This window comes from Manis pentadactyla, chromosome 5, assembly GCF_030020395.1.
Source record: "Manis pentadactyla isolate mManPen7 chromosome 5, mManPen7.hap1, whole genome shotgun sequence".
Taxonomy (NCBI): domain Eukaryota; kingdom Metazoa; phylum Chordata; class Mammalia; order Pholidota; family Manidae; genus Manis; species Manis pentadactyla.
In genome coordinates this window covers 19,391,333-19,418,821 of record NC_080023.1, presented here as the reverse complement: position 1 = coordinate 19,418,821, position 27,489 = coordinate 19,391,333, and the positions used below count along the sequence as shown (strand labels likewise).

The following is a 27,489-nucleotide window of genomic DNA, read 5'->3' as shown; positions in this document are numbered from 1 at the left end:
AAAGGTCTCAATTTCTCCACATCCCTGCCAACACATGTTGTATTCTGTCTGCATTTTATAATGCCAGACTAATGGGAAGAAAAGTGGTTCCTCACTGAGGTTTGGATTGCCTTTCCCTAATGACTTGTGATGTTGAGCATCTTTACATGTGCTTATTGGCCACCTGCATATTTTTGGGGAAATAATCTAATCACCCAGTTTTTAGACTGAGTTGTTTGTTTTTCATTGTTATAGGTTAGTTTTGTCCCTGTTTTCTATTCATTGCATTTGTTCTTTAGTTCATTTTTCACCTTTTTTTCTGCCTTCTCTGGTTTTAACTGAGCATTTTATATGAGGCCATCTTCTCTCCTTTCTTTGCTTATCAATTACACCTTGAAGAAATTAAGTGCATTCTTGAAAAACTTAGTTTTCAGTATACATTTTAACTAATGTTAAATTCATCTTGAAATAACCTATGGCTTCATGCATAGTGCAGGTAACTTGTAATAGAATATTCCAGTTTCTCCTCCCAGCCCTTGAGATATTGCTGTCATTGCTGTTGTTTATTTCACTTACCCATTTGCTTTAATTGCCAGTACATTGTTACTACTTTTACTTTCAATAACTATTATCTGTTAGATCATCTAAGAGGAAAAATAAAATACTTTATTTTACTTTTTTATTCCTTCTCAGTGTTCTTGCTTTCTTTATGTAGGTCTGAGTTTCTGACCTTTATGATTTCCCTTTCCCTAAAGGACTTCTGTTAACATTTTTTGCAAGGCATTCTTCATTTGTTACAGTGATTTTTATTTCTAGGATTTCCCTTCCATTCTTTCTTAGAGTTTCCATCTCTTTATTTATATCACCCATCTGCTCTTGCATGTTATCTACTTTTTCCATTAGAGCCCTTAGTATATTCATCATATTTTAAATTCCCTGTCTGATAATTTCAAGATCTGCATCATAGCTGAGTCTGGTTCTAATACTTGCTTCCTCTTCAAACTATATTTTCTCTTGTCTTTCATCATGCCTTGTAATTTTTTGTTGAAAGCCGGCATTGGGTAATAGAAACTGGTTAGCAGTAGCCCTTTAGTGTGAGGTTTTATGTTAATCTGGCTTGAAGCTAGACTGTTTAACATTTCTTGTAGCTGTAGCTGCTAGAGGTTTCAAATTCCTCTGGCATCCTTGTTCAGTCTCCCCTGCTAGCTCTGTGCTTGCCTGGGAACTCTTCTTCCATTAGAGTCCACATCTTGCAGAGATTTCAGCTGTAATCTACTGTTATTCTACTGGAGCCCTGTTGGCGTGGTGGTAAGGAGTGGGGAGGAAAAGTGTTCTAGAATCTTATGATTAAAGCTCAGTCTTTTCATGGGTCTGTGTTCCTGAGCTTTGACCTTCACAAGAATTTCTTAGCTTCCTTTTACCCCTGTAGGTGAGACAAGAAGGCTGGAGTGGGAGAAATACCCTCCCCCAGGTAGGACAAGGTTCTGGTAAAGTGTTTTCTCTTGGAGAGTAAGCCCTTGTTATAATGCGCTGGCTTATTGCACAATGGTTGTTCTTCCCCTGTCTCTACCTGAGCCACAAGCTGTATATTTCTTGGCTCTTTATAGTGAAAACTTGGTAGGATTCCTGGAGGTGAAACTCACGAAAGTGTGGGAGCCCCCTCATACCAGAAATGAAGAATCAGAAGTTTCTTATTCTCTAGGTAGTCCACACTCAGCCTTTAGCATTTTACGAAGATGACCATTGAGATGTTCCAACCAGTTTTATGGGTCCAGCAGCCTCTGCTCCAGGTAAGCAGATCTTTGCTATAACTCACTGTGTGTATTTCTCAGAACTTTCCTGTGGATATATTCATTTGCTGGGTTTTCTATCTTTAAGTACTTTCACTCCAGCATGTTCACCTCTTTGAAATGTGTAATCACCTTTCATGCTGTCAAACACAGCAGTTCTAGCTTTACTTAATTTAGTGTACTGGGGACTATTGCTTTTTCCATCTTCTAGGTAGCAGAGGACATCATCCTACATGTGTTCATTCCATCAACTGGGATTCTTGTGTGAGGGTTAAATACTGTATCCTGGGAGAGTACTCCCACATTGATAAATTCTCCCTTATCTATGTTCCACCTCCCACCTCTCTTCATCCAGAACCTTCAAAATTCAGTCCCATGCATACTCTCCCGGCTCTACTGGTACTGTTAGCTAGGTCTTACAACTTCTTTGGAAGTAGAATCACTTTCCAACACTATCAGCTTTTGGATGTACCTGGACAATCATACTTTCTGACTTCACCCTAAGTATAGCCTAGTGGTCAGCAGGAGGTTAGGGGTGTATTCTGAGGGAGGTGCATATTATCCTGCAGAGTAGAGGCCTCTCATGAATTCACAAGGAAGGATCACTAGGTTGTGATAGGGAGGAGTGGAGCTCTTTGGCAGGTTCAGCAGGCTGAAGGGAATTTAGGGTTCTAAGATCTTTCAAATATATCAACCTAAAGGTGCCATCCTATGTGTCAGAGTCCCACTCTTTCCCAACCAGGGCCCTGTGATATATCATATCCACACAAGTAGAGAATGTAATCTTTGGAAGTTTCCACTTGGCTTTCTGCTACTGTTATGTTTAAATCCTGGGACTGGTCCTCAGTTTTCTCTGCCTTACTGCTGCAAGAGATGAGAACATATTTACATGCTCCCCTGAAGGTCTTCTGGCTTTCAGATTTAGCTTTGAATTGCAGATTAATCACCCTCAGCCTTTCATTATCTCTCTTCGAAGTATCAGAAATAGCCATCAAATCCCATGTGCATATAGTTCTACATTGAGGACAATGTATGCTCTTTAGCTGTACACCACATACTCTTTCCCAGTAAAACACACATAAAATTTTTTACAATTGAGTTGTTTTCTTGTGGTAACTATGTTCCACCTGCCACCAATGATTCATTGTGGACCAGCAACAAGTGGCCAATTCCGAAATCTGATCATAGTGTCTGCTTTCTTGGGCCATTCCTGGCACCAAATCTTTTTGGTTGGGTTCCATTAAAAGTAAACTCTGAGTTAAAAATTATTGTCCAGGAAGTTTATTAAGGAGTAAACTTAAGGATCAGCACCACTGGAAAGGGAAGATATGAAAGGATCAGACAGAGGGAAAGATTAGGTGGGGATGTTGTTGTATCTTAGGGACTTGACTGGCCTTTGTCTCTGGTTCTTGGGAGGCAACTTCTAAATCCTTGGAATTTCCCAAGTGATGAGTGACTTTGTTATTTATGTCTAGTCCTTGGACCACATCTGAGTTTGTGCTCATGAGATAATTCATGATGAGGGCTAGTCATGCCAGAAAGACAAAACCAGGTGAGATTATAGGGTTGGGGCTTTGAGCCTGGTGGTATAAGCCCAACTTCCTGACCTCTAGCAGGGAGAAGGGAGCTGGAGATTGAGTTCAATCATGAGATCAACAATACAATCAATTATGGCTATGTGATGAAACCCCAATAAAAACTCTGAACACTGAAGCTCAGTAGAGCTTTGTGATTTGTGATGTGCCTAACTCCACAAGGAGGGATCACAGAAGCTCTGTGTTCAGTACTCTCTCAGATCTCATCCTATATGTCTCTTTGGCTGATCTTTGTCTCCTTTATAATAAAACTGTTAGCATAAGTATACTGCTTTCCTGAGTTCTGTGAGTTATTTTAGCAAATTAGTAAACCTGAGGGAGATGTGGGAAACCTTAAATGTTTAGCCTGTTGGTCAGACATGCAGGTGGCCTGGTGACTCCCGAACTTATGGATGGCATCTAGAGTACAGGCAGTCTTACTGGGGACTGTGCTCCTAATTTGTGGGGTCTGAGCTAATGCTAGGTGATTAGTATATAGTACAGAAGATGCCATTATAACAATGGTCTCAGCTGATGCCGCAGGGAGTTCTGATGCTCTGAAGCTCTAAAGCTCACAGTTGTCCTAAGTTGGAGAGAGGGGCTATACACTTATACCTCCAGATTGTATTCAAACTCTCCCTGGGAAGACTCTCTCTTTAGCCAAGAAAGTTCTTGAAGGAAGCTGACACATGAAGGTTGTCTGCAGGAACTGAGGGATGTCTTTCATTGTTGAAGCAAGATTTCCATGGGAAGCCATAATGCCTACTACATTTTGTAACTATTTCTATTAAATAGTAGAGAGAGTACAGGGTGATTAAAAACGACTGAAGATTCTTTTGAATTTGTAAGCATATTGCAGCTAAAGAGAATTCAGAGAGAGATTGGTGGGTTGATCCTGGCAAATCGTCTGGTGTGATCATATTGTTTTCCCACTCAAACTTTTTTGATGTCTTCCTGTTGTTCTTGGGAAGGATAGTCTTAACATCCTTAGCAGGACTTCTCAGTGTCTGCATGATATGGCCCCTTGATGCAGCTGCAGGATCATGTATTCCTCATCTCACTGGGCTCAGGTTGTTCAGTGGATTGCTCTTGACTTTTTAAAGTCTCAGGGCCTTTGCACAAATTCTTTCTTCAGCTTGGAATTCTTTTCTCCCTCTTTGCCTCATCAATTTGTATTCATATTTTAGGTATTTGTTTAAGTGTCCCTTTTTCCGTGAGGTCTTCCCTAATCCTCACCCTAGATCAGGGCCTTTATATGCTGTTATATGCTCTCACAGCACCTGCTCCCTTTAGATGACCTGTTCAGCACTTATCAGAGCTATAACAAGATAGTTATTTATATGTTTAGTTGTTTAATACCTGTCTCTCTCCATCTAAGTATCCTAAAGTCAGGAACTACGGCTATTTGTTCTTACCTCTTTCCCCAGTGCTTAACTCAATGCCTGACTTGGGGTGGGGGTGGGGGTTAATACATTCTTAAGTGAATAAGTAAATGAAGTAATTAAGGGATAGGTAATAGTGATACAGCATAATGGTTAATAGTATGGCTCTGGAGTCAGACTGGGTTCAAGTCCTCCAAATCCTGACTTGTTCATTGAGAGCTCAGTAAATGAGTCTTTGCCTTGGACAATGTAGAAACTTCAGTTTATCATTTCACATTGAGTCTATCAGACTGGGGGAACTTGTCCCCAATAACCAAACCCTAGAAGGATAATGTGGAATAAAACCACTTGTTTATCAGCAGCAGCATAGCATAACACTTAAGCATACAGACCATATGGGATGAATCTGTCATCTGGGCCACAGTACTTCTCTTTGTGCATAAGTTTCCTCACCTATAAATGCATCAACTCATAGCTCTTAGCTCAAAGTTGCTGTAAGGATCAAATAGGTTACAATGTATTATAAGAAATAGTGTCTGGTACCCAGTAAGTTCTTTATATATGTTTACTGTTATCATTATTATTTATTAATTTAGGTTGGGTGACACCTCTGGCTGGACACCTCTGGTTAGGGGCTTAAGACATTCTTTCTAGGCCAATAAGTTCATGCTGTAGAGCAAATAATAGACCACAGGGCTGTCAAGTAGATAAAGAGGGAGAGTAAAGGAAATATTCTTTGGCAACATTTCTAGAAAGCTGTAAGGGGCCTGGTGGATGGTTCTTCTTTACTCTACAGACATCTGTCTGAAAATCCAGGGTGGGTCATGTAGACTCAGAACACTACCCCTCCTCCCAGAGGGCATGACCATCCTGGCAGATTCTGGCCCTTTGTTCTCCTTATCATAGATTCTAGAAAGACTACTATCTTTTGGTAAATATGGCCTTTTTTCAGTCACTCAGGTTATAACAAAATTGATAAGGTTTTCTGTTCCCTGGGCCCAATGAAGAAATCTCATCATCTTGATTCTAAGTTCCTTCTTTATCATGTCTCCTTGCACTTTTATGAGAAGCTGGCATCTCTTAAGGTGGGAGACTTCTGCAGGTAGAATTCTAACATTTTTCTCCCAATATTTTTTCAAAATTTTAAAGTTCTTTATTAGTAGCCCTCAAACTGGGAAGCAGAAACTGGAATAGAGTGAGATTTGGATTTTAATTCTTATTTTGAGACTGACTGGCTGTGTGAATGAGTTCAGGTTACCTCATTTGTAAAATGAAGCAGGAAGAGAAAAAAGCTGGAAAGACTTTTCCAGATTTACAATTCAGTGATTATAAACCGTGATTTCTGACAAGAGACAATACACTGTTGATGTACATTTACGGTAGAAAGTTGTACTGAATATTTTATAAGTGAAGATACTCACTTTTCTTTGTGCTGATTTAGGAATGTGGACTTAGTACAAAAATTAAAACCCTCTTTGTCAGTTGGAGTATTAAAGTTTGTATTTAACCTTAACGATTGCAGTTGTGAGGATCTGATAAGAATCTGAGTAAGGGTCTTAAAGGGCATCCAAATAGCCATTTCATAAACTACCCTGGCTTGGGTTGGTCCACCTATCTTTCTGTGAGAGTGTGTGTGTGCATTTTTGGGCGGGAAGCGAATGCAACAGAGCAAGCAGAAAGGCTCTAGGGAGAGAGATCCATAGAAGTCGTAAGTCATTTTACCCAACAATTTGCTAAGGCTTTAGGGACAGCACTAATGGCTGTGTGACTTTAACCTCCCTCTGCCTAGCATCCACATCTATAAATAACATCTAACTTGCAGGGTTACAGTAAGAATGAGGAGAGAGGCAGGGCTAATACTATGAAAGCACGTTATAGACACAGAGGAAAAAAAAAGCTAATTATACCCTTACTGCCAATTTCTCTATCACACTAAAAAATATTTATAGGTTTAATCTGTGTTCTCTGTGCTGAGTAAAAAAAGGGCAAAATTGATCCTGGTAACTCTTGACATTATCTCAACTCAGTTTCCTTACTGCAGTTTTAAGTGTCTGATTAGTGGCTGCAAATTCTAGATCTGGAGTCATAACATAATTGTGTTCCAGTCCTGGCCCTGCCCTTTATTAGCTGTATGATCTTGATTAGTTTCTCAGCCTCTCTTGAGCTCAGATTTCCCTAAAGCCAGGGTAATAAAGATGGATAGAATTTCCTAACTAGGATAGACTTACCCCTCTCTCAATATCCTAAAACAGAGGGATGTGAAGGTCAAAGGTGATGACCACTCCAGAACCGCCAGCCACACAAAAGTCAGAAGGCGCCTGGAAGACGAAGCTTGTAAGCGGGCGTTAAGGGCAGGCCAACGAGCCGGCGGGCGGGCCAGAAGTTCCCGCCTCCTGTGCGAGCGCGCGCACGCACGCACAGCACGCTGCGGGAGCGTGCGCGCTGGCCCAGCCCTCGTCGCCGCCGCCATTTTAGCTCCTGGTTCCGGCCGCACGGTGAAGGCTGTTGTAGCGGGAGGGGTCGGGGGGGGTCCTCCAGAGTTAAGTAGCTGCCCTCTACTGCGCGGATACAGCCGCTATCTTCTTTTTTTTCTTCCTGCGTAACCGCCAGTTCGCAGAGTCCGAAGATGTCCAAGCGGCACCGGTTGGACCTCGGGGAGGATTACCCCTCCGGCAAGAAGCGTGCGGGGACCGATGGGTAAGCCAGGCCGGGGGCGCGAGGCAGCGGCTTGGGCTTTGTTGGGATCCCGGCGGGGAGCGGGCCAGTGCCGGCTGGAAGCCCGACCCTTTGTTTGCCTCTGGGCTCGGCTCGCTAGCGGCCGATCGGGGAAAGCGGCGCAGCTCCAGGCGTTGGGCCCGGCAAGGGCGCGGGGAGATGTGTGTGGCGCGGCCGCCGCCCGGCCCAGTCGAGAGGGTGGAGAGGCCTGTCGTGGCCACGAGGGCGCCTCCTCCTCTGGCCGAGCCATGCGAGAATCACTTCTAGGCGAGCAGGCGAGTGCGAACCGTGGACCTCGTGGCCTGGGTTCCCGGTTAAGGCCCGGAGCTGGCGAGATCGTGGGGGAGGGCGCGGCGAGAGTTATTTCCTTCCAAGGGCACCAGGTACTTCTCAGGCAGCGGGGCCAGGTAGGGGGTCTGGCAGGGCGACTGGGTGCTGAGCAAGCGGACAGGCGGGGATCGGAAAGTGAGAGAGGCGCGTGGATTCTAGTGTAGGCTGGGATGGGGGTGGCTGGAGTTGAGTGAGACGTGCTTGCGAGGAGTTCTCGGGAGAAAGGGGAGTAGAGGGCCTGCCGGGAGGAAAGAAAATGTGGAGTATACCTGGTGAACTTGAAGGCTGCTGGTTTGGAGCCGCTGAGTTTATAGTTTGGCGGGAGAGCGCGTGCCTCGGTCCATTCAAACACTTCAAAGTAGACACTAGGCAAACTTCCGCTCTCTGGCTGCGCTCCCGCCATCTCCTTTATTTCCTGCTTAAACAGTGGTTATTGGGCGTTTGTATCTCTGGGATAGGAATTAGAGGACATTCTTTTTTTCCAGTAAGTTATTGTTTTCTATCCTCTCTCCCACCCCCGCCCTCCTTCACAAGGAGCTTTTGAACCATGAAGACACTTAAAAATTTATTTAGTATTTATGGCAAAATGTCACTCATGGGGAGGTTTGGGAGTTGAAATACAGAGTCATGGTATTTCAGATTCCTTTCTCTTATCTTTTCCTAAAAGGTACAGAGGAATTTAATAATTGACTTAAGTAATTGCATCAGGATCATTTTTTTTTTTTGGTCCAGTGTGTTGTCATTCCTAAAGTGTAGGGACTTATTTGGATAATTTAGGCAAAAACGGAAAGTATGAATATTCCAATACTTAGTATAATTTAATCATTTTAGTGTGTGTGTGTGTGTGTGTGTGTGTGTGTGTGTACACAAGTGTACAGAATGACTGTGTGAAGTCATCTGTATTACTTAGGCGAATTTTTGTTTTCCCGAAGTCTTTCATTTGGATTGACTTCCAGGTATCTGTAATGTCTGGGGAGTAAAAGCCAGGAGGTTATACTTTGTGATATCTTCCCGTGTTTTCAGTATGGAATGCAGAGGGATGTAGCATTTTAATCTTGTGAATTTTTAAATTTATAACGTTAGACATTTGTTTTCTCTCTTTTTAGGCTGTTTCCCCCACCCCCAACAAAACTTTAATTCGTTTGATCCACAAGGCAGACTCCTTAGTGCTGGGAATGACTTTAAGGAGAGTAAAATCAACTCCATTCAAGGGAGACCCAGAATTGTTAAGGTGGCTTGTGCGACCTTACACAGTTTACAGCTGGATCTAGAACCTTGATCTTTTCATTTTGACTCTTCACCCCTTTTCCCAGTACCGTGTACAGACTATAACTATAGTCAGGAGTCATTACAGCCTATTTTTGATGACATTTATAATGTGTTCATAAACTAGGGAACACTTGGTTCCTGTGAAGCAAAAATAAATTGCTTGTCATCTGGCTAAGATGCAACTGATGTTTCTCACAGTTGTTCGGATTGAAACAAATATACTGGGAGGAAATGAATTCACATACTCATATTTGTGTTAGTCTGCTATTCAAATGCTTTTCTTGGGATTAATGGTCCCATGATAAATGTGGGGTTGCTCGCTTTCTGTTGCAAAAAAGATATACTTAGTAAAAGTGTGGACATTTTAGGTCAGCGCTGGTGATCTTGCGATTTTCTTGAATATTATATGACACCTGTAGGTAAAGGAGAGTTCATCTTTGGAATAAAGCCCAAGTTGAGATAAACTGGAGGGAAGTTTGTATACTTGTATGTCACTTCTAATAGAATAAATTTTTTTAGCAGTGAGTTAATAGTATTTGGTGTTTTGCGGTTTTTTTTGGTATGATAATTTAAAGTCAACTTCTGTGGACTGCCCTGCAGTCTTGTGGATTTTTTTAAAACCCTGATAGTTAGCAAGTGTTTTTATCTGAGACAGTGTGGACTTGTAGTCTATGCACTCCACTGCTGAAAATACTCCATTACCCCAATACTGAGAAGGAAGATACTTCAGTTGAAAATGTTACTCAGATTCAAGCTCCCACACTATATATGGCTTTATTTACTCCTGGTGTATTTTACTTGTGGTGTTAGGTAGAGAAGTTAAAGTTTCTGTTACATCTTGCTCTCCATTTTCCCACAAAACTTTTTGTATAAAATTACTGCCAAAAATAATTTACTGTTGACATATGGAAAAACTTTGAAAATAAAGACATTTTTCACTTTGATGTTAGTTTCTGATATTTGGTAGGAGCTTTTCCTGTTAACTAAAAAAGTGAAACAAATATACCAGTAATAAGATAAAATGTAGAGTACATGCTTTGCTCCCAAACTATTCTAACTGCTTTATATGTATAAGCACATTGTAACTACAATCCTATGATGTAAATAAGGTTAAGTAACTTGCTCCAGGGAACACAAGAAGTGTCCATACATAAAAATAGGAAGAAAAAAGCAAAACTTCCCTGAAATCTTCATTCCCATCTTTAATCCCAAGAGTTTTTAGATCTCTAATACTTATTTAAAAATGTGAACTATAATATTTAATGGGTCTTTTCAGTATGTGTTATTTCGTTTTGGGTTTTTTATTCACTCAGAAATAGTCCTAAACTGTAGAATAGATAAGTGTAATCCTTTTCCTTGAGTGTATAGTAGTCCACTTGTAAAGGGGTATTATAACTTATTTAATAACTTCCTTGTTCGTTGATATCTAGGTAGTTTCCCAGTCTTCATTATTTTATGTGAAAAATGTGAACATCCTTATGTATATGTATTTGCACACTAAACATCCTTAGAAGTTCCTGAAAGTGAGATTGCCAGATAAAAAGCAGTGATTATTTAAAATACTCTTGAGTTTGATGACCAGTTTACACCTTCATTAACAGTACTGTAGTTCCTGTTGTTTCATGTAGAACTTTAACGTGATGTACATTTAAAAATAACTTTAATGATAATGGATTTATTGGGCAGTTATTATGTTCTAGGCACTTCTTTATGCACATTATGTATATTTATTTACTCATGTAGTCCTTTCAGTACTCTCACAAAATATATGAATAGCCACATTTTATAGATAAGGCACAAAGTGACTGGTCATATAGTTAGCTTAAGTGCTGAGCCAGGATTAACTGAAACAGGAGTACAGAACCACATGCTCAACAGTCACATTCTATCTTCCCCTGGCTAAGTGAGTAATAATACTCGTAGAGTACTGTTTTGAAGATGCAATTTTCGAGTGATGTATCTCAATTAGTAAATCTTTTTAACACTAAAATTCCTTTATAATAGAAGTGCCTGTTTAAAAAAAGAAAACATGGATATGTGCAATAGTCTACACATGTTTCTGAAGCAGTGGATTTGAGTCCCCCCTTAACTGACATTTTATTTTTATCCTGTCTCCGCCACTGAAGGTAGATAGTTTGATTCATAGGCAGCATTTCAAGGTGATTAAATTTGCGTTCTGTGTTCTTCCTGTTGCTTTCTTATTTTAATCTAAGAGATTACTTTTTTAAAACTTTTCACTTTGCAAGTTAGTTAAATTGAGGCTTACACCTTGCCAGTGGTTGTGTAACTATGATCTCAGTGCTCCTTTTACTCTTACATCACTTACCCTATTTATTGGCCAGCAGTTAACCTGTGGGTCCTCAGAATATATTTTATGCTGCTTATGCTGTATTATTTTTGGTAATAAAATTTCTGATGAAGTAGGCCCTTGAAAAATGTCAGTATAGGCATTACTGTAACAAAGCAAGGTGGTATGTAATTTTCTTCATCCTTCATTCTCCATCCCCCATATTTCATGTCTCTTGGAATATTAGGTTCATGATTCAGCCTGGTACTGGGCCAGAAGTACAAGAGGAGTTCATTTAACTTTGTTTTTTGCCCCTGTCTGCCACCAGAGTACTAGAAACATGAATCCTTTTTGTTTAAACTAGATGTTCTTTAAGGGTTCTTTTATGTTCTGTGATCTTTAAGATATCCAGTCTTTGAACCATTGGTGGCTGCTGTGCTTGTGGACACATTTACATTTCTATGTCCCCTATTATAAACTGTTTCTCACCCACATGTGGGGGCAATATAAATACTCTATTAATGAGCACCTTAGACCAGAGGCAGAATGAAAGAAACAAAGAAAGGATGGTTGACAGCATAGTTCAGAGGTAGGTCAAGAAGCCCAAGTGAGTTGTGAGACTTCATTTTGTGTGTTTATTAGGTTATCCTTTGGGTTCTTTTTCCATTGAGTTCCCCTAATTGGGATGAGTGCTTTAATCCTAGCTTGTATGTCTTGTGATTCTGTAGAAGATGAACATTGAGATAGAGGGGAAACCCATTTTTTATATATACATAAAGTGATGATACATATAAATGTATACATGTGGATATATATTTTAAAAGTATATATATATATGAAAAGTATGTATATATAATAAGGCTTTCTATCTCTTTAAATTTCTACAGAATAATATCTTAGGAAGGACAAGATCAAATAGAACTGGTCAGCTTATAGTTTTGATCAGTGGGGAACCATCCTATCTCATACTAGATTTAGCATTTATCTGAATTCTTCTGTGGAGAGGGGGAGTTATTATTACCTTGCTGATGTACTCCTGTAGAGAATGAATGACCTTCTCTACTCTGCTCCTGGTAATTGGGGCATGGGGTATTTGTATGTCTTTTGTGTGTTATGGATAAGGAACAATGACATGTTTAGTGGCTGTGTCAAAGCTCTGTTTAGTCTTACTATTTCAAGTCTGGGTCCAAACACTTTATGGCAAGTTTGTCTGCTATAGGACTTGGTTGAAGTACACTGGATTAGTAGAATGAATAAGCATAGATTATTTTTAAATTATCATTGTATTAGGGATCATCTCTAGTGGAAGTCAGTACTAGAATTGACCACTTAAAATTGGTATCATTTGATATAGTGGCCATCTGCGTAATTTTAACATTTTAAACAACTTGATAGTGTTCAATGAAGCTTATTTTTAATGGGTTATGTTTTATATTTCATTTTATGGATGATGAAAGTATACAGAGGCTTTACAAAGCACTTTCAGTGTTTTGCTAGAACTATTTTAAAGCTATTGTGTAAGTGTAAACAATGAAAACAAAAGAAGTTTTAGTTTTTCTTGTAGAGTAATATAGTGAACAAAATTGGAAAAGTGGGAAAGTAGAACTTAAGAAAACAAACTCCCCTACAACCTTTTAAGTCATATTTGTATTATATAATGTGAAGTGGGAATTGTCTTTGTGTCCAGAAGTAGTGTTCTTGCTAAATTTTGAACATACTTTCAGTACCAAAAAAGATCTTTTCATGTAACTTGAAGGAGAATCTGGGGAAAGATTGTGATGCCATCCTCTTTTCGCCTGATTTGGCCCTACCTTTTCCCCACCCTCAGTCTTTAACCTCTGCCAAGTTAGGAAGGAATTTTACTTGCAGAAGACTGAGTTCTTGTGTTACCTCAATTGATGGCTAACGCTTACAGGAAAAGGCTGTCCCTTAACAGAATTTGAGGCATCATTATGGAAGGGAAAGATGTTTATGGGTGAGGCAAGGAAAATCCTTGATTGAAAGTTTTTTTTTATTATTTCTGTTACATAATTCATTGAGCTTTGTGTTGATTTATTCATTTGGTTGTTGGACATTTACTTTGTGACTGTAATGCTGCCATGAACATCTTGCATAAAATTCAGAATCTCAATTCTAAATTTTTATTTTTAGGAAGGATCGTGATCGTGACCGGGATCGTGAAGATCGGTCTAAAGATCGAGACCGAGAACGTGATAGAGGAGATAGAGAGCGGGAGAGGGAGAAAGAAAAGGAGAAGGAATTGAGAGCTTCAACTAATGCTATGCTTATCAGTGCTGGATTACCACCTTTAAAAGCTTCCCATTCAGCTCACTCAACCCACTCTGCACATTCAACACATTCAACACATTCTGCTCATTCAGCACACACAGGGCATACAGGGCACACATCACTTCCACAGTGCATTAACCCATTTACCAACTTACCCCATACTCCTCGATACTATGATATTCTAAAGAAACGACTTCAGCTCCCTGTGTGGGAATACAAGGATAGGTTTACAGATATTCTGGTTAGACATCAGTCCTTTGTACTGGTTGGTGAGACTGGGTCTGGTAAAACAACACAGGTGAGTTATTGTGTACCACAGTACTTATTTTATTAATGTTTAAATTTACTGATTGTTGTTTGTGTAATCCTGGTGTCATTACTGTTTTCTGTGTGGTAAAATGTCTTGAAAAGTAGCTAGCTGCTTGGATGTTCAGCCCTTTTTAGTGACTTACAGAGTGGGAGTACTCTAGGGAGTACCTATTTTCCTGAGTCTGTAAGGAAAAATAGGAGTGCTGTTTTTCCAGTTTTGTTACTGTTAAGTATGGTAGAGTGACGCTCTCCCACCCACTTTGATTTTGGAGGTACATTTTCCAGTGTTTGGGTGGAGTGATCTGAACCACTGGAGTGGTTTTTGTTTTCATCATTCTTTTTGTTTCTTTGCTTTGGCTTTTAAATTTTTTATTTATAATTGTTTTTGAGCCATGTGAATATTACTTAAAGAGTCTCTTTTCTCGTGACCTTCCATCATCTAGTTTTACACACACAGAACTAAACACTAGCATCTTGTTAGTATTGTTTTAATAGGATATTTTTCTCAGACATGGATAAGCTCTTAATTTCCTGGGTGCCTGTTATAGACAGCTAGGCTGCTTCTAATGGTTGCTTTGCCTGGGCAAGTATATCTGCAGGATAAATTCCCAGAGGTGGATATTGCTGGGTCAGAGCAGTGCTTATAGTTGTGATACACAACAGCCAAGTAGTCTTTTATATAGAACATACCTTCCATGAGCGTTTTGTGAGAGCCTAAGTGGGAAACCGTTAGAGTGTACTACTGAACTTGAATTTTTACAAACCTAGCTGAAAAAATTGTATTTCAGTGTAATTTTTAGTTTACATTGTGTTTCTGTGAGTGTGGTTAACCATATTTTCATACTCTTGAGCCTGACCCATCAGTTAAAGATTTCTTGGAGATTACAAAGTAGCAGCCCCTGGCCATTGTAGAAAATTTGGAAAATTCAGGAAAGTGATGAAATGAATTTGAGACTACTCAGCTTACTGCACAGAAGTAATTATTAGTTTGTAGTATTTCCTACTGGCCTGTTTTCCATGTGTACCTGTGATGATGTTTATAACTGAGCATATTGCATATACAAGTTACCTTTTTAAAATTATGTATGCCACCTATCAATTTGAGTTTTTCCTGAAGACATTTTGAAAGCTGCAAAAGCAACCAAAATAGGAAGATTTTATTTAAAGACAGCTTAGTGAATACAGTTTTTAAGTGAAGGAAAGCTTAGTGTTGATATTAGGAACTGAAACTATTGGTTTATTTTTATTAATTTAGAAAAATTTAAATACATGGAAAGATGTAACTAAGCTTACTCATATCATAGTATTTTAAGGAATTATTTCTACTGGTTTATTTAGTTTACATAATATTGCCAGTACTCAGTTAATTAACATTTGGGTAATGCCAGGTGCTGTGTACTTTGTATGTATTATGTCGTTTAAGTATATCAGGATTTTACAGATGAGCAAAATAAGGCTTAGATTTATGAGCTTCTTAGGCTAAGTGAGTTGCTATTGGTTACATATAGATTTAGGTGAGCTCAGTATTTAAAACTTTGTCCCTGTACCTCATAGCCAAACTTATACTTCATTTCTGCTGTTCTGTGGTCTTAAACATTCAGATTCAGAACTGAGTTTATTTAGTAGCAGTTAGTGTAGAAGAAAGTCAAGGAGGTAGGTGATTTTTTTGCTAAGTTTTTGTTCAGTTGAAGGTTTGTTTCTTTTTTATTTTACATATTTAGGATTGCAGAGCATTCAGGATATTCAAACGGAAACTGAACAGTTAAAATATTGAATTGCACTGAAATGCTTTTTGCATACTCTTTTTAAACTTGGACTCAAAACTGTCAAGAGGAAGGAGTCAGCCACTTTTTGGTTATCTTTTTGTGCCTATCAGAAATAAATTCTCTAAATCTAATGATTTTAATTTTGACCAAGACTCACAGTAAAGACCTTTCATATTGCAACTCGGTATGTGCATACTATATCCGTATATAAGAAACTGAGGCTAGTTCAGCCAGAGGGATAGGGTGAGTAAAGGGCCACAAGTTCTAGAGTACAAGGTGAGAGTATAGGGTGTGTATGAAGAGGGAAGTGAGGCAGGTGAGATGGGAACAGTAGGTTGGACCTTAATGTATCTTGCTATAGATTGGGGAGCCATCAGAGCTTTTAAGTTGTAGGGGAATGACAAGGATTTTTATGTAAATGTCCTTTTGAGTGGAAATGTTGATGATAGACTACGTAGAAAGTCATAACAAGATTTTGATTCTGTAAAGGGAGTTAACTCTGGAGAGTAAAGGATAGAAAAACAAGAGTAGAGGGCTGAGGATCCATTTTTAGGAAGATGGCCTCCAATGGAGGAAGGGAAGAGGCTTAAAAAAAGGAATAGCTGGTTTGAACAAGTCAGTAGCCTAGATATTTCAGCACCTACTTCCCTTCTTAATGCTATTCTTAGAAATATGAATAGATGGGTTGACTGAGTGGCTCTCTAAATATTGTCTGGAAACCCTCGAAAGTTCCTGAAACCCTTTCACAAAGGTCATAGAATTTTATTTGTATACTTCAGATAAAGCAAAAATATTGTAACACATTCAAAATAGAAGCAGATTAGAGAATCCAGCTGTCTTCTATTAAGGCAGCTATTAGAAATATGTGAAAATGTTAAACAGTTCCTCAATTTTTTTTATTTGAAAGATATAGGTATTTTTCAGAGAAAATGTGTATGTGTGTACAATGGATTTTTATTGTTATGAATTAATAAATATTTTAACAGTTTTTCATTTTAATATCTTTTTTTTAAAGTGGGAATGTGCTGTTCATTCTACTGGAGTGAGTTAAAAAAATCTGTGAACACTCTTGCCTTGAGAACACTAAATGAGTTTTAAATAGTTTGAATTGACCAGTGAATGTTCTTTGAATTTCATTTTGATTGGTCTTACAAAGTACTTCTTGTCTTCTTTTGAGTCTTGCTGCAGTGAAGATACATATATAAGGTTTTGCTGGGAAACTATTAAACTTTGGTTTGTGGTTTTGCAGACCCTTCTCTTTCAGTTTAGTATTTTTGTTCATTTTCAGTCCTTTAAAGGGGTACATTTAAGTTCCTAGAAGAAGCAGCATAATCAGTGACCTCCTCCTCTTTCATGTAATTGCCAGTGTTAAGTAATACCAAAAGTACAGAAATAACCTAACTAAAATGTAGTAGTACAGCAACCGTTTTTTTTCAGGTACACTGTATAAAAATGCTGTGTATCAAAAAAACAAAAATGCATTTCCTGTAGCATTATGTGATAGGCTTTTGGAGGCTTTGCTGGAGGCTCATCATGCCCTCCTTGGAACAGTGGAGTCCTATTTAATGTAGTGGACACATGTATTTTTCCTGTAGTTTTTTTTTTGGAGGTGAAAGAGTGGAGGAAAACTATGAAATTAAGAGGCTCTATTAGCTTCTGTTGATAGTGGAGCAGGGAGGAATGCACTGTCATCGTGGCCTCCAATGGAGGAAGCTTGGCTTGTTGGCCTTTTTCCTTCCTTCCCCCTTGGCTGCCCTTCTTCAGGGAAATGCTGCTGCTTCTTTAGGTTCTGTTGAATTTTAGATTGAGTTACTAAAAGTAACTTTTAAGATGACATATAAGGTGTTGCCATTTTGTATAAATCTCCTGAGGGGAGGGTGGAGGATAGGATTTAGTCTACTGGCTTACAAATCAAATTTGAATTTTATTAAAAGATACAGCTTTATAACTACAAGAGTATATGATTTCTGCTTTTACCTGCATTTTGTAATTCGAATTGTGTAGGGATTTAAGTTATAGTTTTTTAGAATATTTTTTGGAAAATAACATTTGTTAAAGGTACAATTTTTTATAAGTTGTATTTTTTTTTCCTGTACATAAAGAAATGATTAATGATGGGACAACTGACACTTTAGAGCATATTCAGCACAGCCCCCGTGGACCTAGCCCACTCAGAAGTACACTGTCACATCAGTGTTACACATGATAGTTCCTTGGCTTGGAGGGCCCATGCTATTACAAGTTTGAGTCAAAAACAGTAACCTGTGGTATGCCTGGTTGAATTTTGTTTTAAATTATTAGAATGAATAAAATACTTGATGTTAAATATACCTGATGTGCAGGCAGAGTAGAATTAATTTAAATGTGAAATTATTTGGTAGATTCCACAGTGGTGTGTGGAGTACATGCGATCATTACCAGGACCCAAGAGAGGAGTTGCCTGTACCCAGCCCAGGAGAGTGGCTGCAATGAGTGTGGCTCAGAGAGTCGCTGATGAAATGGATGTAATGTTGGGCCAGGAAGTTGGTTACTCCATTCGATTTGAAGACTGCAGTAGTGCAAAAACCATTCTTAAGTAAGTACTATCTTCAAAAAAGGGTGCTTCCTTTCTCTGCTTATAGTCTTCTTCCACTAGATAGGGGGCTTTGCTAGTGGAGTCTCAAGTCATCCAAATTTAGAATAGTCCAGAGAAGACCTCTTTAGTCTTACTAGATGACTTTTTAATATGGGTTCTTTTTCTGGTAAGTTAATACATATAATATATTCAGTAGGCATTGAAGTTCAAAGGTCAGGTTTTAGTTGGTGCTGTATCTTAAGTGAAATGTTATGTCATTTAAATGTGGTAGAAAAGTAAAGTGATAATATCTTAGTAAAAGACAGTTACTTTTAGAAAGAATGTTGTGTGGGATGGGATATGACTTATGTGTGGGATGGGATATGATTTGGGGGAGAGGGCTTTTAATGTTAATTATACAGCTTTTACAGAGCATATGATATGAGTAAAAAGTAGTCTTTTCTGTAATACAGTCTTTGAGTCTCCTCAAAGTCCTTGTTCTTCATTATAGTTATGTTACACATGACTGACTACCTTATTGAGGTTCTTTCTAACGTTTTATTTAACTTCCCTAATTTTTTATGTTCATCTTGTGTTTGCATTCTGTGTAAGTAGTGATGTATGTGCCCTGATGGTAATTCTTTTGGATATCTTCTTTTTGCTGCTTCTGTTTATTCTGTATATATGTGACATTTAGATCATTTTTTAAGAATGATTTCTTTGTAATGATGCAATTTTTTCCTTGAGGTTTTTAAAAGACAATTTTGGAACAAAATGCTATATAGGCAGTGATAGGAGTCTCTGATAGCAGAGATATATGCAGTGCTAATAGGGAAAAACTATGTATTTCATAGAAATTTTCAAATGTATACTGATCTACAATAGTACAACGAACTCCCATTTATTTATCACGCATCTTCAGTTGGAGCCAATCTTGTTTTACCCATATCCTTACCTTTTCCCTGTCCCATGTAGTTTGAAGCAAATCCTAGATAACATATGCTTTTATTTGTAAATATTTTAGTGTATATCTTACAAAGATAAGATTTCGTAAGGTACAACTCTGCTATCACAACTTTAAATATTTCCTTAGTCAAAACATCCAGTTACTTCAAGTTTCATGTCAGTTTTTTCTAGTTTCTTTGATAGTATGTTTCATTGTATTGAAAATATACTATTTTATATACTTCTATTCAAATTAAAGAATTCAGTGTTATTTTTAATAGCAGTTGGACTTAAGTATTTACTTAAGTCAAATTTATGAGGCATGTTTTTGGCTTAAAACTTTGTCTTGATTGAATAATCTTTAGTTTAGTGCTAATTACATTAGTGATTATTTTTAAGTACAGGGTAATTGACAAGAATTACATAAAAGCATAACTTATGATTTTATACTAATATTTTAAAATGCAGGTAATTTTCAAGGACTTGATAATAAAGGGCAGGTTTTACCCATCTTTAGGAGAAATACAATTCAGACATTTGATTTAGTGTGCATTGAATTTTTCTTGGTAAGCCACAATTGAGCAGGGAGAACAGAATTTGGAAATTGGGAGATGAGAAAGTTATATGCGATACTGGGCAGAGAGTGTATATGTGTGTGTAGTAGAAGTGGTAGTCTTTCAAAAGATTTATGCCTATGAAAGGTTTTGGTTCAGTTAATAGGGAGTGACAGGTAACAGAAATAGATTTAATAGCTAAAAATGAAAGTGTTTCTGGCATTATGATGTTTTCCGTGGAGTGGTTCCCAAAGGCTATTGCTAAACATTTTTTTTTTAAGCTTAATTCTGGACAGAGTAAGCTTACTGAGATTTCTTCTAGAATCTTGTATGAAGAGCTAGAAGCTAACCTAGTACTGTATTTAAGGGATATTAAATTGTACTTAATAATATGGGGCTAGTGGTAGTTTTGACTAATGGGAATGGTTTATTGAATGCATTTTTATGAATCCCTAGTTATATTTTATTTAGTATCTATCAACTCATTTCTTGAGAACACAGATGTTAAAAACAGCTAAAGCCTTAACTTAATGAGGATTAGGTGCATAATTAGTTGGGAAAGAAAAGTGGATATACATCAGACAACTGTCAGTACCCTCCATCAGTTGTTTGCATATGTAGATGTAAAATGCCTGTCTGTGTATCTGCTATATAGCCTTAGTTTTCACTTTGAGAAGGATGGTAAAGAAGATAAACTTCTGAAGATTCTGGTCCTCTGGATGTTTCCCTTTAGGTTTTTCCCCCCACCAAACTGCAAAATAACTGATGTAATTCGGTACTTAGGAAATCTAGTAATTTACATATATAAACTCTTAGCCATTCAGTCAGATAATAATTGAGTACTTTCTGTGTGTTGGGCAGTGCTATATGTATAGGAGTAAAAAGAAAATCTGGTCCCTGTCCCCAAAAGCAAATAAATAAATATAAAACTCCAAATTGTGATTAGGCTTTTGAAAGAATATTAGAATTTATATGAAAACATAAATTGAGAAGTCAATTTAGAATGGAAAAGAGAAGGTAGAATTTTAAGTCAAGCTCTGAATTGAAAATAATGGTTTGCAGAGCAGGGATTGGGGTAGAGGGAGCAGCGCTTTCTAGGCAGATGAAACAGCATATTTTAAAACTTTCTGAAAAGAAAAAAATCATTCCTTTTACTCGAGAAGGCACTGTCTGTAGTTTACATTAAAAATACCTGATTTGTGTAAGCATTTCTGTGCCAGATCACTGGCAAAGTTATAGGATCACTGGTAAAGTTATAGGACTGTTTTGTGGACAGTATGAATGATCAAAGATTTGTTTCTATCTCTTGCCTGATGAAAGCATAAACTCTTTGGGAACAGTGTTTGTGTATATCTATGTACTTGGATTGTATGTGGCATAGTTGAAATCTGTAATTGAGTTGATAGGGAGAAAATGAACAACAGTTTGGGTTTCAAGATTTCGTAAATCCCTTGTGAAGCTTGAGAGAGAAGTTTTGAACAAACTAGCCAAAAAAATGCTACTCAACAAGTATGGACTGGAAACTTGGAGAATATTTTAATCTCCAAAAGGTGATCTAAGCAAGAAGACAAAAGAGAATCCAGAAATACTTAACAGATTTAAGAACCTAGTACAAACACTGCTACAGTAAGGAGCTTGCTTCTACAGCTTGTTGACACTGGGGAGGATTTAGCAGGAATTGCCATAGCGGATTCTTTGGGGTCCCAGGAAACAAGTTTGAGGCACCACCTAAAGGACTGCTTTGAGATTCCAGAGCAGGTTTCCAACAAGACCTTATTTTAAAACAAATCACTTGAGAAGAGAATCAAAGGAAATTGACTCTAGAGCACAGATTTCTAGGGTCACATTGCCTGAGTTGTATCCTAGCTCTGCCACTTAATAACTGATCTTGGACATTAACTAACCTCCCTGTGCTTAGTGCTTGGTACTATTCAGAAGAATAGAGCTGTTAGTAATAACTGCCTGGAAAGGTTGTTCTGAGACCACATAAGTAAATTTGTGTACAGCCCTTAGAGTAATTCCTATTGCACAGCAAGTGCTAAGTCAACATTTCTACTCCTGCTGTTGCTGATGATGGTAATAGATTTCTAGTTTGAGAAATCACTGGATCTTATTAACCAGTTAGCCCAGTTAATTAGAAGGGGACTTAAAAAGTTCCTTTTAACATAGCAATTCAATTACAATTTGGGGGTTTTAACTTGAATTAAGCCTTGACATTACTTGTCACAATGAAATGAATGAATGAATCCAGATGTTCTTTTAGGGCTGGAGGTAAGATGTAGAAATAGGTTTGTTCTTTAAAGACCATTAATTATACAGTTACTGAACATGTGATACGGTAGGCATAGTTCTAATTCAAGTGTAGCACTGAAGTTAAATAAAGGTAGTTTTACTAGATCTTTAGGGGTGATAATAAAGAATAAATATGCTTATTTACCACTTAAGCAGTTCCTATTAGACAGACTAAAAGAAATCACTGTTGTCACCCTACAATTAAGAGTTCTATTGACTTTTGTTAATTCATTGAAAGCAGGCTTGATTTCCTAAAAGTCTGCATATGTTACTACATTTGACCTTTGTGTTTATACTTAAGTACTTGCTAGGGAATAGCTAGAGAAGGGTCTCTAGTGACAGCACCAACATCTTACAAAGTAGTAAATGGAACCTACACATTCATCCTAGCTCTCTATAAATTCTGTTGTAAGGGTGATAGAGCTTTTCCTTCAAATGGGCAGTGTATTTTGAAAAAATATGACTTAGTTGACTTTTTCCCTGTTAATTTCTTAGGCATTCCTTTTGCTTGGCTAGATATCTTCTGAAACACATACCATGCGTATTTTAGCTGTTTTCCAAAATAAAGCTCTATATTCTGGCAGCTGATGGTAATGTAAGCATTTCAATTAAGAACTAGGAGGCTTGATATACAAATGCAGCTTGATATTTTTTGTTTGCCTTCTTTTTTTTGTCCTTATTTGATATTAAAAATGCATTAAAATATAGACTCAAATTATTCAAAATACCATATGGTACCTTTCCGAGTGACTTTTTTAGTAGTTTGCTCTTACTGTAACCAGTATCATGCTACATACAGTGCTGTTGTGATTATAGTATCATTAGTGTTGCTCATACTCTGTAACAGTGTTGCTAAGATATGTCAAATTGACCTTGAGCCTATAGAAGTCTTGGTTTATTCCTTTACCAATGAAAAGGAGCATTAAATATGTAAAGGAACTGTGCTGGTGTCACTGGCTCCTCTCCCACTTAGTTGGGAAGGTAAGCTGTGAAGCAGTTAGGAAAGTAGTTTGCGTGTCACGTAAATTCTATAGGTGATTTCACAGAGAAGAAGGTATGTCATCTGAGTTGAGGGGGTTAGAGAGACAGATGATCTAGGTAGCTGAGCTAGGTTTTAAGTAGAGTAGAAGTTCCCTCACTGCCTGGTTCACAGAGTGCTTAAAGAGTGCTTAATGTCTGAATAATTTTTTCATGGCACCTTAGGCCTAAAGTAATAACTCAGAATTCCATTTATTTAGTAGTTGGGTCCTAACAACTTAAGTAGTTAACATTCTAACAACTTAGTAGCCCTCTAAACAGATACCACACATAATTGAAATAAAGGAAAAATCCCAGTATTTTTATTTATTTTTTTATGGCTCTTTTCAACTTATTGCATGAAGGAGTTAACACTAGTCCAAGTTAAAAGGCCCCAAGTGGTTACATTATACAAGCTGTGAGGTTTTTAAACTTCTGACAAGGGACAGAAAGGAAATTCTATTCATTGCAAATAAATTTAGATGCTTTGGTGAGCCAGAAGCACTTAACACCCATGAACCTTTTGCTGGTCTTCCTTAGCTAGCCAGCCCTGTCTCTGCCAGGAGCTGGCATGTGTTCTTGTGCTGGTCACCTTGCAGTTGAATTACTTCTCCATTTTCTGGATGCTCAATTACAGTACCATTGCAGGCAAGTTTCTGTTTAAACGCCTTCACTAGTTTTCTTTTTATCATGATCAACAGCGATCCCTTAGATAGCAGTAAGGGTCTTCCTGCTTTTTTTCTGTTGAATTTTTATATGGATATAATCCTCAGTGCCAGCAGGAAGCACATTATCACCCTTACTTGCATCAGCAAAGATGGAAAGAGTGGAAGTTCTGGGTAGTGGACATACGGTGGATTCCTTTTTCCTTGGTGGAAAAGGCCTATGGAAGGAGTCAGTGGGCTCAAAGAGGAGGTTGCTGAGTCCTTGGTGGTAGCTCAAAGACTAGAGCCTTTATTTCACCCTTAACCACCATTATTTACTTATGTGATGTTTGTGCCAGTTGAATAGTACAGTTTCTTAAACCTTGGAATCAGATTGGATGGTACCGCTTTTATAGTGCATTGATTTTTGCCTTATGCTTGTGTTTTATCACAGCAGCTATCAAATCCAGCTTGTGAAAGACAACATCATCAAAAGGAATCTAGCATGATGTACAGTTGAAACTGAACTACTTCAGGGTAGTTATGTGGTTTCACATGTTGAATACTGGAAGCAGAAATATAAATTATTTTGAATCATTGAGGCAAGAACATGTTCTTCTCTGGAAATAGGCTATTGTTTAACTAATTGAACTGATTTACTGTTTTAACTTAAGTGACCTATTTATACCCAAGGAGGTAGTTCATTATTCTCTTAGCTGGATGTAATGTATACATAGATGTTAAGGTTATATAGTAATCTAAAGTCCTATTGTGCTAGGGAATTACACATAAGCTGTCCCTTAGGAGATCTTAATATTGAAAAACAAAATGTTTTTTAAACTGCCATGTTCATATGGATCAGATTGATGAAGCTTTTCTAACTTGATAGAACTATATAAATTGAGAAATACAGTACTACGTAGAACTATGTAAGTTGAGAAATATAGTACTAGCCATTTTGGACACACCAAGAAGACTAAGTTTAGTGATGAATCCAAAAATAGCCAAATCACTTCCGAGAGATAAATAACTTCATTGTAAACTGATTTATATATACTTAGGATAGATGATCAATTCTTTTTTGTGTACCCATGGCATACAGAAGTAACTGATACTGGAAGAACTTGTTTTGATGGAGGAAGGTATTTGGTTAACTTTAGCAGAAGCTATTGAGTAAGTACAATAAAATTCACTGTGGGATTGTTTAAAAATTGTTTGCTTTTTTTGATAATCAGCCGTTTTGTAGTGTGGGCTTTGTGAAGGATGGGTAGGGTATACCAGATGCACCATATTTAGTAGTGAAAAGAGCTCTGTTTTATAGAATCACTATACTATATTTAGACTGTCTTCTAATATAGTTCTCATAAGTACAGGCTGCTTTAGCCTTGTCGTTTTTCTGTTCCTTACTGTGGTCATTCAGAAAGTATTCTGATGGGGCTCTAAACAAAAATAGATATGGTAGGGAAAGTAAAAGTAAATAAGTATTTTTTTGGTCATAGTTGCTTTCAGAGAAGTCTTGATTCCTTATGACTTTAAAGAAATCAACTGCGCACAAACCTGTTTGTATAGGCATTTTCATGTCATAGGCTTTTCTTTAATAGAGGTGCTCACTCATGTGACTATATTGACTTCGTTGAAGTGGGTTAATCTAATAGAAAATTTACAACAACTTTAAACATCTTTTAGTTTTAAGTTAAACCTAAAGTTTAAGCTAAGGTGAATTGATATATGATCAACTTAAGTGATCTTAAATCTGAACCATTTCCTTAAATAGGGATCCTTTGTTTGGAGTTCATTATGCAGTAAATTAGCTAGTTCTTAAGGAGGGGCCCTTAAATAGGGACCCTTTTTGATTGGAGTTCATTATGCAGTAAAATAGGTAGTTCTTAAGGAGGTGTTTAAACTTCAAACACTTTCAAAATACACAATGTTTTTCTAAAATTAGGGAGAATTCATTCTTGGAGTTCTGGAATTATTCCAGACCCCTTTCACTCTTATACTCATCTCACACATGTAATTTGTTTTTATAACTCATCTTTATCAAGCTTTTCTGAAGCAAACGAGTGTGTGTGTGTATGTGTGTGTGTGTGTGTGTGTGTGAGAGAACCCCCCAGAAGGGTAGGGAGGGTATCCTGGGGGCTCTGAAAACAGTCAAAGGGGGAAATAAAGCGGGAACCTGAAATCAGTCAAAGGGAGAAGTACAGTGGGAGAAACCCACTTATTTCATACAAGCAATCCACTTCTGCTGCCCCATGTCTCTTGCAACCCAGCTGTGGAAGAGGAGGCCCCATCCAACCTCTCCCGTCCAGATATGCCCTTGCTGGCCCTTGTAATTACCTATTAATATGGAGATGCACTGAGACCAGGCAAGAGATTCTGGAAATACTGCTATTTTACCGGTTATCCCAAGGACTTAGTGAAGTCTTAACTTAGTGAAGTTAAGAAGGTTTGTTATCCCAAGGACTTAGTGAAGTCTTAACTTAGTGAAGTTAAGAAGGTTTGTTATCCAGTCTTCTATATTGAATACTTAGCCAAGTGTCTGACAGTTGATATAGTAGGTACTTTATGTACATTTTGTTTACTTTAAACAATAGCCACAGTATTCTCATTTTACAAATGGAGCATTAGAGAAGTGGAACTTGTTTAAGGTTAGGTACTAAAAAGCAAGCAGGGAATTGAGCCTAGGTTTGTCTTGAAACAAGGGGGTAGTCTTAACCACTGGGTATGTTTACTACTCATCTCCATACTCATTCCTCATCTCCATGTAATTCTCCATGTCTAAGTATCTATAAAGCTTTTCTAGGTGATACAGAAAGCAGTAAATCTAATTACTCAGATTAAACAGTACCAGTCATTTGTAATAGATACTCTTTGAAGCAGATACCAAAAATTTCTTTGGGTCAGCTGAGTCACATTTTGGATTCTTTTGAAACACAGTTCTGATTTATTTGCATATTTATGCCAGGATAAAGCCTATATTTGAAAGGTAACAAAATGCTAGCAGTATTGGAATAGCACTGTAACTAGGATTTTCAGAACAAATTAACTTCTTCAGCATTTATAGCAGGGTTGGTTCAAGACATGGCTGTTGACTTCTCTTACCTTGTATCTTGGAGATTATTCTAGAATAGTAAATACAAAATTGCCTTTATATTTTTAATGACTATGTAGTTTATGCTATAGAGGGACACTCAACTTTGCAGTTTCTGCTATTAAAGATATTTCTACCTTCAGTACCCTCTTGCAACCTTGTTTGTATACTATAGAGTCATTTTTTCACACATGCACAAGTGTATATCTGAAATGAGTTCCCCACAAGTGAAATTGGTTGGGTCAAAAGTTGTGTTTCAATTTTATCAGCTGTTACCAGATCACCCTCCATAGAGATTTGATCTGCCCTGACCAGTAAGTATGATCAAAGGAGTGTCTCTACTCTTGCCAGCACTGCATTGTGAACTTAAAAAAAATCTTTGTTAATATTGTGAGAAATGGAATTTTATTGTGGTTTTAATTTGCATTTCTTTTGTATGAAATTGAGCATCTTATACATGTATTTATGTGCTGTTTGTATTTCTTTTTGGAATCTGAGACTAGTGCTTTTCTCAGAAATCTTTTAGGAGTATTGCTACCTCGTTGACAGTCATTTCTAAGGTGCTATTTTAAAATGCATTCCAATCACAGAGATAAATTTGAAAAATGTACAGTAATAAAAGATTGATGGAATTTGATATCTGTTCATATTGCCCATCTTTCTATGATGGTTGGCCTTTTTCTTTTCTTTTTTTTTTTTTTT

General features: G+C 37.7%; 1 protein-coding gene and 1 pseudogene across 1 annotated transcript in view; one reads left to right on the top strand and one right to left on the bottom strand.

The window, feature by feature from the left end:
* The first annotated feature begins 7,196 nt into the window (after positions 1-7,196).
* DHX15 (DEAH-box helicase 15) overlaps positions 7,197-27,489 on the top strand; it is a 60,978-nt gene continuing 40,685 nt past the window's right edge. The window contains exons 1-3 of the mRNA XM_036921002.2: positions 7,197-7,422; positions 13,478-13,913; positions 18,072-18,265. Of these exons, the coding sequence (XP_036776897.1) occupies positions 7,352-7,422; positions 13,478-13,913; positions 18,072-18,265 (701 nt within the window). The 5' untranslated portion in view covers positions 7,197-7,351. The remainder of the gene's footprint in view (positions 7,423-13,477; positions 13,914-18,071; positions 18,266-27,489) is intronic.
* On the bottom strand, positions 18,279-25,778 carry LOC130683771 (eukaryotic translation initiation factor 1-like; annotated as a pseudogene).